The sequence below is a fragment of the Uloborus diversus genome, chromosome 1, assembly GCF_026930045.1.
Source record: "Uloborus diversus isolate 005 chromosome 1, Udiv.v.3.1, whole genome shotgun sequence".
Classification (NCBI taxonomy): Eukaryota; Metazoa; Arthropoda; class Arachnida; order Araneae; family Uloboridae; genus Uloborus; species Uloborus diversus.
In genome coordinates, this window is record NC_072731.1 from 15,300,497 (window position 1) to 15,318,174 (window position 17,678).

The window sequence follows — 17,678 nt, forward strand, 5'->3', positions numbered from 1 at the left end:
AACTTCTTAAAATTAAATTAATTTTAGTTTTGATGTAAAAAAAACTTTAAATTACATAAACAGTCAACGCTTATTATAACGACCACACATTATAAAGACCATTCCATTATAACGACTAGTGGTAAAAATCCCAACTTTATCCCTATATACTCTATGTTCAAATTTACTGAAGCTTTACTGAATACTTTTTGCTAAAAAACCTCAAATTTCTAAAATTCATCTCCCTTGCGGCAGTTCTAAAATTTTATTTTTTATTTTGTTTTTTCATGAATCCATATATTATAGAACATCTTCTCCGCATAATTAGGATTTAAAATTTCGAAAAAAAAATTTCGATCATTCATTTTCTCGCTCAAATGGAGAGGCGAGCGAATTATGAGTAACACCGCGGAAAGCAAGTTGGGAGGGGAGGGGTGGGGATCGCTTCTGAAATTTACTCACAAATTTTGAAAAGCTAGTTTTTAAATAGAATTAGGAATAATTGATGAAAAAAAAGTAAAAGGAAAAACAAAATTTTTAATCATCAAAAAATTTTCAGTTAGTTACGTAATACGTAAACATATATTAGAAAATTAAATAAAAAATTATTTTGTAGGTTAAGGGGTCCGCAAAGTTGGTAAGTTTTCAGGTGGGGTTTCGTGATAGATTGGACTTTGAGAACTACTGTTATTATTATTAAAAAAAAAAAAAAAAAAAAAAAAAAAAAAACATGATGTGCAACTGTTTTCCTTCTGTAATATAGCTCAAGGAGATATATATATATATATATATATATATATATATATATATATATATTGTAACGGATTCGGTGCGACTTCCACTTTCTTGAATTGAAGACACAGTTCTTGATAAAAACACAGGAAATTTATTTACACTATGTACAGGAAAGATCTTCAACAACTGCTAAATTATTCATCAGCAATTAAGCAATTATCACACAACACCGTAAACTCAACGTTTACACACGTATTTACTTCCAAATACGAAAACAACACAGCGAAATGCCTCGCTATCAACAGAGCAAAAATCTTCTCAGTTCGAAATATCAATCGAAACTAACTGTTTATCCATCGCTAACGGCTTAAATACACCGAAAAGAAATTTCTCAAATATTCCACACGCTTCTGTAAAGTAGTAGACCGTTATCAATGAAAAGAAAGAAAATAGGGGTCGTATAATTTAGCCGAATGAAAAAGGGGTTGTATATTCATTACGGGAAACTATTTACAGGTTACGTTCCTACAATAATTACTATTTACAGAATTTGTAACATTGCCCCCTTCCTAAGGACTGCACTTCCCGGGCAGTACAATCCCCAGAAAGGGTGCCAAACTTCTATCACAAGTTTACAAATATACACATTAATTAATAACTAACAGATACAGAAAACACAATAATAACAAGAAATATTACTAAACATTAAAAGCAAAAATTATCTACAACTTTTATGTTATCAACCATGGTTGTTTACGTAATATTCATGAACTATGGCCATAGTATGGGGCTAACCGATCATAATGTACAACCCTAGGTTTTGCATTAGGTGATTTTTGGATCCTCACTACGACGTCATTTAGTCGGTTAACGACTTTGTAGGGTCCATCCCAATGCGACTGCAATTTGGGTGAAAGAATTTTCCGTCGGATGGGATTCCATAACCAAACCTTGTCGCCTTCGTTGAATTCATGTCCAGTAGACCTTGTGTCGTATCGGGTCTTCATCTTCTCCGCCGCGATGTTGATTCGCTCTCGTGCGAAGTTATGAACGTCTTCCAACCGGGCCTGGAGGTCCTGGATGTACTCCTCAGGCGATGAAGGCGCATCCGGAGGACGACCGAAGACGAGATCACAAGGTAGCCGAAGCTCTCGTCCGAAGAGCATCTGAGATGGGGCATATCCGGTAGTCTCGTGGACAGCACTGCGGTAGGCCAGCAGGAACAAAGGTAGCTTCTTGTCCCAATCCTGTTGATTTCTGGATACCATAAGTGAGAGATTATTCAGGATTGTGCGGTTAAATCTCTCCACCATGCCGTCCGATTGTGGGTGTAGTGGTGTTGTCCTAGTTTTCTCAATTCCGAAAATTTGACATAGGCCCTTAAACACAGCAGAGATGAAATTCCTCCCTTGATCGGAATGAATCTGCAAAGGTGTTCCGTATCTCGAGATCCAATGTTGAACTAGAGTCTCTGCTATGGTGGTAGCTTCTTGATCTGGAATGGGATACGCTTCCGGCCATTTGGTGAAGTAGTCGATGGAAACAAGAATGTATTTGTTCCCATCAGCAGTTCTTGGTAGAGGACCCAGGATGTCGATCCCAATTCGTTCGAAAGGAGCTCCAACATTGTACAGATGTAGCTTCCCTCTGCTTCTCTTCGGTCCTTTACGAGCAGCACAGGCGTCACAAGAATGGCACCACTTCTCCACGTCATCCTTCGCCTTGCTCCAGAAGAAGCGCTCCCGAACTTTATTGAGAGTTTTCAAAACACCAAAATGTCCTCCAGTCGCACTCCTTTGTATTTCTTTCAGAACATCTGAAATCCTGGATCGAGGAAGTAGTAACTGCCACCTAGATGTCTTGCCGTCGTCAGATTCCCATTTCCGGTGTAGCACGCCGTTCCGTAAATGGAGTGAGTTCCATAAAGCCCAGTATCTTTTTGTTGCAGGACTGAAGATGGAAACGTCCTGCCAGCTAGGGCGTCGACTGTCACTTTCCATGAACTCTAAAATTGGTTTTATGTCGGGGTCTTCAAGTTGATCTTTTCGAACTTGGTCATCGCTCCATGGATCAGGTTCTGATGATGTTGGAGTCACTGTCACCTGATAGGCGGTAGGGCTAGTCGTTCCATACTGTTTCTTGATTCGGGAACAATAGTGGCAGTTCTCAGGACAGGGTCTCCTTGATAAAGCGTCAGCATTACCGTGAGATAACCCTTTTCGATGCTTGATCTCCATGTCATATTCCTGGAGCCGCTGTATCCATCTGGCTATCTGGCCTTCCGGATTTTTGAAGTTCAAAAGCCAAGTTAATGAGGCATGATCTGTCCGAAGCAGAAATTTTCGGCCGTAGAGGAAACTAGGACAACACCACTACACCCACAATCGGACGGCATGGTGGAGAGATTTAACCGCACAATCCTGAATAATCTCTCACTTATGGTATCCAGAAATCAACAGGATTGGGACAAGAAGCTACCTTTGTTCCTGCTGGCCTACCGCAGTGCTGTCCACGAGACTACCGAATATGCCCCATCTCAGATGCTCTTCGGACGAGAGCTTCGGCTACCTTCTGATCTCGTCTTCGGTCGTCCTCCGGATGCGCCTTCATCGCCTGAGGAGTACATCCAGGACCTCCAGGCCCGGTTGGAAGACGTTCATAACTTCGCACGAGAGCGAATCAACATCGCGGCGGAGAAGATGAAGACCCGATACGACACAAGGTCTACTGGACATGAATTCAACGAAGGCGACAAGGTTTGGTTATGGAATCCCATCCGACGGAAAGGTCTTTCACCCAAATTGCAGTCGCATTGGGATGGACCCTACAAAGTCGTTAACCGACTAAATGACGTCGTAGTGAGGATCCAAAAATCACCTAATGCAAAACCTAGGGTTGTACATTATGATCGGTTAGCCCCATACTATGGCCATAGTTCATGAGTATTACGTAAACAACCATGGTTGATAACATAAAAGTTGTAGATAATTTTTACTTTTAATGTTTAGTAATATTTCTTGTTATTATTGTGTTTTCTGTATCTGTTAGTTATTAATTAATGTGTATATTTGTAAACTTGTGATAGAAGTTTGGCACCCTTTCTGGGGATTGTACTGCCCGGGACGTGCAGTCCTTAGGAAGGGGGCAATGTTACAAATTCTGTAAATAGTAATTATTGTAGGAACGTAACCTGTAAATAGTTTCCCGTAATGAATATACAACCCCTTTTTCATTCGGCTAAATTATACAACCCCTATTTTCTTTCTTTTCATTTTATTTTCTACAGCATTGTATCGGCCTTCAACGTAACTTAATTTTTCTTCAAATTTCTCTTCAATTTTATTTTCCACTGCGATGAATCGGCCTTCAACTGCCTCAAACTTTCCTTCAATAGCATCAACTCGATGCTCTATCTCATTAAATTTATTTTCCATCACAGTCTTTACCGAAGTAAAATCGTTTTTAATTTCCTCTTGGTTAGAAACTAGGTCATTTTTCAGCACCGTTAAATCACTTTTCAATTCGTTTTGATTAGCCGCCATATCATTTTTTAATTGTTCTTGATTAGCTGTAAAACTTGCAGTCAAGTCACTTTTTAATTGTTCTTGATTAGCCGCCATATCACTCTTCACAGAGTTGATTGCATCAAGCAGTTGTTTTAATTGTTCATCCATTGCGCGAGTAATCACCATAAAAATAAAGTCCAAATTTAAAAAGTCTTTATGAAAAAATGTCCAAAGTCACTTACTCCAAGAAAGTCCAGAAGAAGCCCCACGTTGGGCGCCAAATTGTAACGGATTCGGTGCGACTTCCACTTTCTTGAAATGAAGACACAGTTCTTGATAAAAACACAGGAAATTTATTTACACTATGTACAGGAAAGATCTTCAACAACTGCTAAATTATTCATCAGTAATTAAGCAATTATCACACAACACCGTAAACTCAACGTTTACACACGTATTTACTTCCAAATACGAAAACAACACAGCGAAATGCCTCGCTATCAACAGAGCAAAAATCTTCTCAGTTCGAAATATCAATCGAAACTAACTGTTTATCCATCGCTAACGGCTTAAATACACCGAAAAGAAATTTCTCAAATATTCCACACGCTTCTGTAAAGTAGTAGACCGTTATCAATGAAAAGAAAGAAAATAGGGGTCGTATAATTTAGCCGAATGAAGAAGGGGTTGTATATTCATTACGGGAAACTATTTACAGGTTACGTTCCTACAATAATTACTATTTACAGAATTTGTAACAATATATATATATATATATATATTCAATTGCTCATGTAGATTTTATTATAGTAAAAATTAGTGATAAATACTTCATATGCTACTTTTTTAAAGTTAATAATATAATGACCATGATAATATGCTTTATACATAAATCGCTTCTTGAATATTATGGTTTTAAATTCATATCTCAATAACATTTATGTTTCTTGTGTTTGTAAAGTACTTTATTATGAACGAAAGGCTTATAGATCTTAAATTACATCAATGTACTTCAATTTTTATCGTCATGTACTGTTTTGTAGACTTTCCTGTTCTCAATTTAAATTGTTTTATGTTGTATACTGAAAACTCTGCTGCAAATGTGTCTAGCATTTCATAAAATATAATATACAGTCAGTCTTTGATAAACTGCCACGTCACTTAATACTTCATCAGATTACGAACGTAGTCACATATAATATAAATACATATCAAGACTTTTCTCTGCCAGTTTAATCTTTAAAAATTAACATATTTTGAATGACACAAAGTAGACATTTACAGACTATTAGCTACTTCTAAATTATAGTTTGTGCGCTGTATTTAAAACTTTAAGTTTATTTAAGTTGGCAGTTCCATTCTTAAGTATTTGCATACCCATTTCAAAATCATTTGCCATAAAAGATTACGGAATTTTGTAAAAAATCACAGAAAGTGAAAACTTAGTTGCAGTCTTAGACTTAAGTAATTCGCTCAATCTTTTCCTTTGTAACTTTGCTCATTTCTGCCATGCAGTATTTTAACTTTAAACGGACTTTTTTTTTAAGAATAGAAAACAAATTAGTTCAATAATTTAGTTGTACTTGTTACTTTTATTCATGTTGAGTCAAGTTTATCATGATGTCTTTCTTACTATTTGTGGAATTATTTATTTATTTATTTATTTTTAAATACTATAGCAGAACTTGATTTGTACAGTTGTACTAAAAGTGCAGTCTACCATATTTTAAAAGCCTTCTAAGCAACTTTAATTTTAAAAAAAATGTCTTTCTTACTACCCACAGAATGATTCATTGCCAATTTTAAGCTCAAAATACGATTTAAAATGTAATAGTTCAAAATTAAAATTACAATAGATAAGTATGCGCTTGAAAAAAATTAAATTTTTATTGCAACAAGCAATACATTCAGAAAAGTTCTTTAGCACGCTTTATGGCATTTTCAATTATGTCAAAAGATCACAGTTTTGGAGGATACGGTTCCTAAAATATAAGATGATATTTTGAACAAATGTTAATCAAAAAAGGGTGGCGGTATAGCAAGGATTGACTGTATCTTGTTAATGCATGTTGAAAAGTACTATTCATGTGTTGATTTATTTTGTAAACATCTACAGATATACAATTTTGGCTCCAAATTCCTTCCCAGCGGGTTTTGTTGATGCGAAAAAAGTTACAGAATGCATTCTTACAGCTATTCAACTTGAAGCAAATGACTATAGGTTGGGACACACCAAGGCACGTATCTGTCATCAACTAGAGGACATTTCTAGTTGGCAAATTCAGGCTTTAATGCTTTTTTAAATGATATATTGGTTTTTAAGCTTTGCAAGAATATATATATTAATATATATAGCTTAACATTTTTTATTAATTTAAATGATGTTAAAATTCATACTTTTTTAAAATTTTTTTGTTCAATTATTTTTTGCATTAGTTTTTCTTTTGTGTCCACGTGAATATTTATTTCCATGTTAAAGTTAATTCTTTAGCATGTTCGCGTTTTTAATAGATACATTGCATAACTAAGTCGATTTTTTTTGCACATAAAATTCATGCCTGATATTAACTTTAAATGCATTTTCTCTAGTAAGAACGGAAATAAACTTCGAAAATTAAAGTTAAAAAAAAATGCACGAAAGTAAAGTTGAAAACTTTTCAACAGTGGTGGTGAAATGCCTTTTTTGGGAGGGAGGGGTACATTTTTGTGTTACGTAAATTTAACGGAAAAATTTAATGGTAAATTTCCAGATAATGTATTTGTTGAGCCATTTTCACTAAAAAGTAAAAGACCTATTGAGTTTTGTTATAAATTAATTTCATGTTTTAAATAAAATGCATCACATTGAATTTGACTTATGTGCAGTAAAGTTGCAGTTTTAATAAATGCAATTTTACTTTGCTCAGCTTTTAAATTTTTTGAAGTCAAGTTTACAAAACAGGTATTTCTTACACCACTGTTAGAAAAGTTTGGAGGCAGCATCGCCACGCATAACCTTTTAAAAGTGACTAATAACAACAACTAACTTCCACTTTGTCCTCTGTAACTGATTTGTGCCTGTCCCATAGAAATCCTTTCCCAGACCACACCCTTGTTTATTAGGATGCACCCCCCCCCCCTTATTTCATTTCCCATCACTCTTCATTTGCTCTGACTTTCTTTTCTCATTTCCTGATTCTCCAGAAAATTCTTCTCTTAATATATTTTTTTCTCTTAACTAAAAGCAAAGGAACTTCTCTAACTTTCTCTAAGCTAGTTTTTCAACTCTTCTATTGTTTAAACTTGACAAAATATTTGTAATTATTAGCATTATTCATCCAGTTAGTTAAAAATCGCCGAGAAAAAAAATATATAATTCTTTGGAAACCATAGTTAAAAATTCATTGGTAAACATTGTAAAACTGAAAGTATTTTTTCAAAATGTAGGATTTTTTAAACTAAATTCTTTAGCATAACAAAATCGAAAGAAAATAATGCTAATTAGGCGAATTGTGATCTCATATGTAAAATGAGCTTAAAAAATTTTAGAAATAAATAAATGTATAGAATAGGTTAAATTAATAAATTATAGTTTCTTAACTGGAACAGAGTCTATGTATATAATTTTTTCACATTTGATACCAAAAAAAGGCTCTTTCACAAGCATCTAAAATCACAACATAAACAGTAAATATTAAAAATTTTTAATTCTAAAATCACTCCAAATGTTATTACATTTCTAAAGCTTCCTAAAAGGAGATTACGATGGCAATTAAAAATTTGATAACAGGTATTTCTAAAAAATGTTCTTCAAGAAAAAAAATTCAAATGTTTTGTAAATAACAATGTATAGTATTTAAGTTTTTAAAATAAAATTACTGGTGCAGAATTTCTTCCGAAAAATGAGGAAAATAACTTGAGAGGGTTTTGGCAGCAGTTTTCTTTATCATGAATGAAGATCATGTCAAGATATTGCCTTCTTTCTTTCTTTCCCTTCCGAAACTAGAACCTTTCAATTCTTTCTGTTGCAATGCATGCTATTATCCTCTCCTCAGATATACTATCCTTGCTCCTAATGCAGTTCCAAAAGGTTTTGTGGATGCTAAGAATGTTACCGAAAAAATTTTGGAAATTACTGCAGTGGATCCACTTGAGTATCGTTACGGCCACACAAAGGCATGTATCAGCATTTTCTTCTTCTAATGCATGCTTTTTTGTGGTTGACAGAAGAAATGTTTGCTGGTATCACCGTGCAATGCATGAACACTGCAATAAATCCTCAATTTAATACTGTACTCTGCGAACTCCTAGGATAAGCGGTTTTTGTTGAGCACTGAGATTTAAAAAATTCTAAGAAATATTTTACTTGCGTAGTTACTTTGAAAAGAAACAAAAAGTCACTTCAGCTTGTGTCTCCACCTCTTTTTACTTCCTTTTACAAAAAAAGGAAGTATTGTATTTGCGAAAAAAATTTCACTCAAAATTCGGCCTTAATTTCCATTTTGCTCACCCCCGAATGAATGTTGAGTTTTTTTTTTTTTTTTTCAACCCGACCACACGCGGATAAGTGCCTAAGAACGTATAAACACCCGAAATATCCATTTTGACATTCCCCAAGTTAGTTACAACGACTTTTCTCGTGACGTCTGTATGTACGTATGTGCTTATGAGCGGATGTGCCTATGTGCGTCGCATAACTCAAGAACGGCATGTCCTAGAAAGTTGAAATTCGGTACGTAGACTCCTAGTGGGGTCCAGTTGTGCACCTCCCCTTTTGGTTGCATTCGGGTATTTCTAAAGGGGTCTTTTGCTCCTTGGGGGGGGAATCATTGTTAATTTCGATGTATACTCAAGTTGTGTTATAATTTGGCCGACAATTGGCAATTTATCGAAAATCCTATATTCGCCAACTTGGTGACAAATTTGGCGATTTTTTTAAAAAAATCTGGTTTCAATTTGGCCACTGGTGGTGATATTAGAGAATAAACTATTGAATCACATTAAAATTGCGAATGATGGGAAAATGACATTGAAATTGGAGTAAAAGGAAGTCATGTGATGCACACATCAGCTCGTTTTACGGAGCTACAAGCGATTGTAGTAGTAGTGCACAGTTTGAAATTATTTTAAATTATTTATCTTAAGTTACGTGCATTGTCCCGGTAGCAGAAACAGCGACATGCGTCGCAGATTTTTGAGAAAGTCAGTAGACTATTTCATAGTTGTGAAAGAAATAAAACCTAAATATTACAAAGCGAAGAGTCTTGAATTTCAGTTAATGAAGATTTGTACCGTATTTTCGGAGATTTAAGAGTCTTATTCTCAAGCATTTCTGAGTGCCAATTTAGATTTTACTGTCCTTCTGATGAGCTTATTTTGCAGACTATTGTTTGATATTTGATTTTCGTCACAGACTGTTGAAAAAAATTCTGCTTCTGGCTGTTTTGGTTATTAACTCCAATTATAATTAATGAGAAATATTTGAATTTATTTTTATTTATAACTTTTCTTTAGACTGGTCATATATTTTTCTGTTTACGACCAAGTTATATATCAAAGAACAAAATTGAATCATTAAGGATTTCAAGACATTTTTTTTTCTTTGGAGAATGTAACACATCGCTATTACGCCGGCTTATTATTATTTTTTTTTTAAATAGTTTATTCAGCTTGTGTAATAGTTTTTTGAAGCTAAAAACCAGCTAATGAAATGCTAAACAGGAAAAACTGCATTTTCTTACATTATTAAAATGTAATTGCTGTTTAATGTAGCAGTTCGGTTATGATATAAATTGACTTCATTTAAAAAAAAAATGTCTTACGACGTTGATCTTTTAATGCCAATATAAGTTTTTTTGACATTAAATTGAGGATTTGTTTTTCATGTGATATTAGTTTTAACTTATTACCTGTAGAATATAGAATTGCACTTACGTTAAAAACTATTTTTTAAAAAAAAATTATTTTGGTTGTGTGTGTTTGAAATATGTGAAAAGCAAAAGTGAGAATACTGTTTGATGAATTTGAGCAATTATCTTTCTTTTCTGCATTAATCTCATTTTTTCATCATCAAGAACATTTTTTCTCGATTAGGAGAAGAAACTATTTAACTGACATGATTTTCGCTGGTAAGAAAACATTTTGGAGCCAGATTTTAAGTGATCGTACTGATATGTATGCTCGCATTCAAAGAAATGTATTTAAAACGTTGAGCCAATTCTAATGATTTTAGTCGATGTCATCTGCAGATATACTATTTTGGCCCCAAATATCCTTCCTAAAGGTTTCGTTGATGCCAAGCAAGCCACTGAAAAACTATGTGAAGCTATAAAATTGGATAGCAATGCTTATCGCTTAGGACTTACTAAGGTATGCTCGGACAAAAATGTTTTTCTTTTTTCTTGATGCTATTACAAACGGCGTAGTATACATTTCAGCCATTGACAAAATAAAAAATAATAATTAATTAAATTTCTACCTCTCTTCACTTTTAATTCTATTGACTGAAACTCTTTGTAAAACATTTTTGAGCAGATTAACAGCAGCTTCTTGACTGACAAATGATACATTTCATTTTTTCAAAAAAAAAAAATTGTTAATAATTGTAGGGTATGCTTGCGAAATTTTATGCTACTCTTTATTTGAAAGTATTATCCTTAAATTTAAAAAAAAATCAAGCACTATTAACTTAGTTCCAAGCTCTCACTTCTGCTTTTTCTTTTCTGTTATAGGTAAGTATTTTTTCAGCTTCCTATGCTAATTAAGTCTATAATTATTGTTTTTATGCATATATCTTGCTTCAGATACATGTTCTAACTGTGATCGTTTCATAAAACAAATTGTCTATTGTTGAAGATGCCATTAATTTTTTAATGTAGCACGTTTTATAACTTTTAATAATACGTCACCTTTTATTTTGCGTTCTCTTTATTTCAATGGATAAGCTAACTTGAAAAATTAATTGCATTTAAAGTTTAAGCATGGGCAATCATATAAGTTTGTTTATTTGACAACATACTACTTTTACTTCATTTCAGATAAGTAGTCATTATCTAAATTAAGTCATTATAAGGTATTATCTGCAAAAGATCATTTCACACTTGACCTAATAGTCCACGCTAGAACTTAATGGCTTTAGATAAAAACACAAGAACCTACTTGAAAATACAACTTAATATTATGCATTTCTAGTTTTATAAACGACGACAAGAAAAAAGATTTAACAAGCTTTGATCATAAAAGACATAACTCTTCTGAAGAGATTAAAATAAATTAATAAATTGTAGTAAATCATTAACTTTTTTGCTGATTTTATCTATCATATATTAAGTCTTTCTTGATTACACTTTAGGTTTTCTTCCGAGCTGGTGTACTAGGTAGGCTAGAAGAAATGCGTGACGAGAGACTTGGAAAAATTATTACTTGGCTACAAGCTTGGGTTAGGTGGTATGAATGTAAGAAGGAGTTCAAGAAACTACAAGAGCAAAGGTAAGTTACCTATTTAATCATTATGTAGCGGAAAAATTGGTATGTTTTAGTAGAATCCCGGTCACTGTGGTAACTTAAAGTTAAGGTACTAGATCCTGCCATCGAAGTTTGATTCATAAATACACAATTGATTCAATTATTAGTTTGTTGTATCTTATAACTGATTTTATAATAATAGGGGGAGAGTGTAACGGACTTACTTGACACAGCTTCATTCGGGCTCTTTCACGGAGTTGGTCCATGTTGGTCCGAGTCTTCCATTACATTTGTATTTTTAGTTGTAGTTTCATAATCAACGGTCTTTCAAAAACATTGAAAGTTTTAATATTCTTGCCGTGCATTACAATATGATATGAATTTTAAAATACTTAACTTTTGCTATTGTTGCTAAAAATTTCTGCTAATAAAAGAATTCCTGAAATATTTTTTTTCAGTAGTGTTATTAATCTTTTATGGTTTAATCTGCTTTCTCGGGAAAAAAGTATATGTAGTATTTGCATGCATAAATGTGCTAACACTTTATTTAGATGTCTTCATTCCGATTTATACTGTTCCAAAAACAAAATGATTAAAATTTTGGTATAAAAGTATTTCTGCTTACTGCAATCAACAGAACTTTGGTATAGGAGAAAGTTGCCGTCAATGAACCGGTTCCACATGACTAGACCGCGAAGATATTTCCCGTACAAGAGTTTGTGCAGACGGGTAATCAGTTTTCTTCCTTTGTCTGAAAACAATTTACTGCAAAGTCGACAAGTAACTAAAATTATTTAATCATATTGTTAATCAGTCAGAAAAGATTTGTACCATTATCTTACTAATTATTGAGATTTTCATTTAGTTATAACATGCTTTGAATATCACTGATCATCTAAACGTGAACATTGACTTAAAAGAGTGCCTTTTCAAGTACAATTCCCCATACTTCATGTTTCATCACGATTCGTCACAGCAGTAGCACCTATAAGAATATTAAAAATGACGCAGTTGCTATCATTGGATCAATAGACGTTTTCATGAATGGACCACCTGACAAAGTGTTTCATTCATGGAAAATCTCAAATATCGCTGTAACTTCAGCTCAATTATCTTTGAAAATTGCTCAATTGTTTTAAAATAAATATGACAATGAAAAAAAGAATCTCAGTAATTCGTGAAAACTCTTATGTTTTATTATAATTTCAAAGCAATTTTTTTTATAAAATTGATTAAAAATTGACCAGAAGCTTAAATTAACTTAAGCTTCTGGTTTCAGTAATAAAATGTTCTCTGACATTTTAGAGAGCAAGTACAATCTTCCATCAAACAAAAATTTTCAAAACCGATTTAACAAAATTCTCAATAGTTCAAAAGAGGTTAAAAAGATTTTAGCTAAGAACAGTGTTGCACATGTTGGGGTTCAAGTGGTGAATGAGGTGTGATGACAACAGCTGTGTGAGTGCTGGATTTTTATTTTTATGTTCCTCTTATCCAAAAATAAAACTTGATAGAAAATAAATCTATTTTTCTATAACTTAATGTTATTTATAGTGTTTATTGATCACCTGTTATAAATATTTTTAAGTTACGCATTGATTTTTTATTTGAGAATGTGGTCCATCGATGGAAACCCGGAGGTCCATCCATAGCAACCGGTAGCCATGAATGGACCACATGCTAAAATATTAATTTTTAATTTTCATTCCTTATTATGTATACTTATCATGGAAGTGAACATTTTTATTAAAAGAGAAATAAATTGAGAAATTGTAGCTATAATTAACGTGAAATTTCAGTTGGATTTCCTTTCTAAAAAAATCGAAAACTGTTATGTGGTTCATTGACGGCAACCTTTCCCTAATCAATTGATGAAACTAAAACTATAAAAAAGATGTCAGACAAAATGTGGTCATGAGTGATGGAACCTAAAATTGCAGTTTCAAAATTTAACAAAGGGAAGACGTTCAGTTGAGAGAAAAAAAACTATCTTAGTGTTTAAAAAGCAAATTTCAAATGAAGATATCAACTGAAAGAATGATGGTTTGCACCATTCTTAGTAGAATATGTTTAATTGCAAACACTTCAGCTGGAAGAGAAAGAGTATTGAATGTTTTCCAAACAAAAACCTTTTAACGGTATCTGTATCACAACATTTTTAATACTCTGAGGAGGTTTTCAATGACTATATTATAAGTGTGGCTTTCAATACCTCCTAATCAGTGGATTTTAAACTACCACACATATTACACAAATGTTTTCTAAATTATTTCCAATATGCAGCGTGCAGCCTACTCGTAAGTTCTAAAATGTTCTTTATCCCAACTTTAAAATAGTAATTTTTCATTCTGATTCGCAGCGTTTCTGTCTAATCACATATTTAGTCACTGAGTTTTGTTGTTACTTCAGGAATAATTACAAATGTTTGATAATTTCAGGATTGCTCTCTTGGTTATTCAGCGTAATTTGCGAAAATTCTTGCAGCTTAGAAACTGGTTGTGGTGGAAGTTGTACTCCAAGGTAAGAATTCGTGTTTATTTTTTAATATAGGCTCAACCTCAACAATTGGTATTGATCAGTGAAAGTTTGAAATTTCCCACGCATTTATTTCTATTTTTAAATAGGAAAATAATAACTTTTTAATTAATAATTTTACGTTTAACATTTAAATGCACACTCAATGTTCTTATTCTCTTAATCCTAAATCAGGCTCTGATCTCGAATTGAATCAATTTATTTCTGCCCCAATCCTTCCCTTTTTTCTATACCGATCTTTCCCTTTTTGTATCCAGTGTAAACTATAATGGAACCCTTACATGATTAACATTACTAAAAACAAGTTAAAGAAAATTTATTCACTGGTTGAAGACAATTGTATGAATGAATTTTATAAATTGGTAAAAAATTTAGTTCATTAGTAAGTACCTCAAAGCTTTTGAATTTTGGGAAAATTTAGTACCACAATCAGTTCTTAGTAAATCATTTATTATTCTAAATAATTTTTATGGCTACCAGTGTCGCTTTTGTTGATTAAAAATTATAAATACACCTATTTCAATTTGATGAAAAATTCATATTGAAAAATAAACTTTCTAAAAATATTTACCAGTTGTTGCTTTTTAGCATTTCACAATAATTCACATGACCAACTTTTTTTTTTTTTCAATTAGGTCAAGCCTTTGCTCAACATTGCTCGAGTTGAAGATGAACTAAGAGCTTTAGAAGAAAAACTGAAAGTTGAGCATGAAGCATTTTTGAAAGAGGAAAAGGTTAGAAGGGAATTAGAGACTAACAATGTGAAACTTCTTCAAGAAAAGAATGATTTGTTTCTACAGTTGGAAGCTGAAAGATCTGGTGCAGGAGACTTGGAAGAGCGATTAAACAGAGCATTAGCCCAGAAGGCCGACTTATCCTGTCAATTACAAGTAATAATCACTTTTGAACTTGAATTCATTTATTGGTGTGCTTGAAGCAGTGCCCGAAATCAGCTGTTTCTGAAATATAACTTTCAGCTTGATATTGTTTTAATAAACACCACAAATATAAAACTAATTAATTTACCAACAGAGTAATAGTTTTTACAAAATGAAGAAAAAAGCCTTTAAAATGTTAAAGCACAATTTTTTTTTTCTTTCTTTTTGTTTACTTCAAATTACCATTTATATTCAGGAAACAAATGAGCACAGAACTTAACGACATCTTTTAAGACATTATTATTATTATTTTGGCGGTAATTATCACGCATACCTGCCAACATCTACTGGTATCCAGTAGATGTTTCAAAAATCCAGTGGATGATTACGACGGATTTTTCCATTGTTATTTAGGGAAGAACAGGGATTTCTTAGTGCAACCAAATGCTCCTTACATTATATATACAATCAAGAGTAATGATCAAAATACAGGAATCTCCCGGAAAAACCAGTAGAGTTGGCAGAATATGTAAATAAAGTATCGCGCGCGGGGGCGAGATTTTTCAGCCATGTTCTTATGCCCACAGCATCAAATAACAATACTTTCAAGACGCAAGAAACCTTAACTTTCAAAACTATACTTTGGGAGTTTTGTAATTAAAAAAAAAGAAAGAAAATGTTGAATTTTGAACCTAAATTATTACGAAAAACTATGAACTCTTTCCGTGAAAGCTGTATTTAGTTACATCATTTGTTGTTATTTGTAATTTTTGTTACTTAAAAAGGCAATCATTGTTAATAAAAAATCCTAATTAGAATTTACTTCTTTGCTGTAGTTTTTTTTTTTTTTTTTTTTGCTGTTTTTCTACACGAAATTTTCATCAGGTCTAAATATACTTCCGAGTTTCTTGTTTTAATGAATTTCGTAAAGCATTAAGTAATTAAATAACGGCTTAAAATTGTTCAGAAAACAGAATTAATGAACAAGATAACTAATTATTTTAATTTGAAACACCATTAAGATTCGAGAAAACTAGATTAAATTAAAATATTGCATGCACAGGCGTTTGTAGCTTTGGTTATCAGGGGGTTAATCTTTTTCCCTGCCTGCATGATTATTTTCAAAAATTCATACAGTTGCATCATACAATTACATCAAATAATTACCTTTATTACACATTTTTTATGGGAAAAAAAAAACAAAAAATTTAATTGCTGCCAGGACACGAAAGTTTAATGATAAAAACATCTTAAATTTCGAATGTTTTAGAACGTCTTTTAATGCTAAAATTGCTGCCCCACTAGAAAAAAATACAAAAAGAAAAACTTATGGCTATTATTTCATTAGTCCTTTCAATTAAAGTCATTTTCAGTTGCTTACTATATCTGATTGAATTTGAATACGATTTATTTTTCGTTTACTATATATGCCTTTTAACATTATGTTTTATTTTAAATTTATAAACTATTTTACTGAGAATAATTTAGGGAAAGTTTGGAAAATTTTAGTTTTAAATATGTCCCGAAATCTATCAAACATAGGTAGATGTACACAATTTTACCTTGATATGTGTACTTATACCAAATCAGTTTTAAACCAGTCAGATAAAAGATCAGTTTGTGCATGCCCTGCGCCTCTGAACAAAAGCACAGTACAACCTCGAAGATCCAGATAATCGGGTAATATGGAAAAGAAGCGAAACGCACTTAAATAAGAAGACTTATCTTTTATTGCAGCAAAAAACAACGCTTTGTTACAAATATGCATAGGATCGTTTCTCGCAAACACTTTATCATTTTTAGTTCAGTTGCAGTGATGTCGGACAGCCGCTCCAAAGTTTGTTAGATTGCTACAATTTATTGTACGACCAATGCAGGAGTTGTACATTTAATTAAAATGAAACGCAAATATTTGCCGTATTTACAGTTCCGTTCCTGCTATCCAAATTTAAGACCATTATTTAAGTGAATACAATTTTTTCAATCCTTAAATTTGGTCCGGATTAACAAGAGATCCGGATGAACGGGGGTTGGATAAACGAGATTCTACTGTTGTTTCAATATAATTTTAGTTTTCATATTTACTTGGTTATAAATTCATGGTTCAAATTTTCTTATAGGATGTGCAAGAGCGATTACAACACGAAGAAGATCAACATGTGCAGATAGCCCAAATAAGGAAAAAATTAGAGCTTGATCTTGGAACTCTCAAAAAAGAAGTGGAAGATTTAGAATTAACTATACAAAAAGTAAGCATAGATATAATTTTGCAACTATAACTACTTTTTGAGACACATACAGAGTGTTAACATTGTAATTAAAAATATGCTTTTTCCTATGTCAATTCAAATTAATTCTCCTCTAATTATCGAAACATGCGAAACATTTAGGTAGATATTAAAACTTTTAAATCTTTCTTTCAGGCTGAACAAGACAAAGCATCACGAGATCACCAGATTAGAAATCTCAATGAAGAAATTACACATCAAGATGATTTAATCAATAAATTAACCAAGGAAAAGAAACACCTAACTGAAATTAATCAGGTATTTTTTAAATTGTTACAAAATTTCATAAATCTGCTAGGATAAAATTATGCCTT

The 17,678-nt window shown here is 32.5% G+C and overlaps 1 protein-coding gene across 8 annotated transcripts in view; it reads left to right on the plus strand.

Moving 5' to 3' along the window:
• Nucleotides 1–17,678, plus strand: part of LOC129228108 (myosin heavy chain, muscle-like) — a 107,161-nt gene that overhangs the window by 67,037 nt on the left and 22,446 nt on the right. For 4 of the 8 annotated variants that reach the window (XM_054862784.1, XM_054862753.1, XM_054862799.1 and 1 more), the window contains 6 exons: nt 6,337–6,457; nt 11,551–11,687; nt 14,102–14,183; nt 14,834–15,088; nt 17,197–17,325; nt 17,500–17,622. In XM_054862784.1, the coding sequence (XP_054718759.1) occupies nt 6,337–6,457; nt 11,551–11,687; nt 14,102–14,183; nt 14,834–15,088; nt 17,197–17,325; nt 17,500–17,622 (847 nt within the window). Of the gene's footprint in view, nt 1–6,336; nt 6,458–10,447; nt 10,569–11,550; nt 11,688–14,101; nt 14,184–14,833; nt 15,089–17,196; nt 17,326–17,499; nt 17,623–17,678 lie in introns of all 8 variants that reach the window. The other 4 variants (XM_054862770.1, XM_054862761.1, XM_054862791.1 and 1 more) reach the window with 1 other exon arrangement.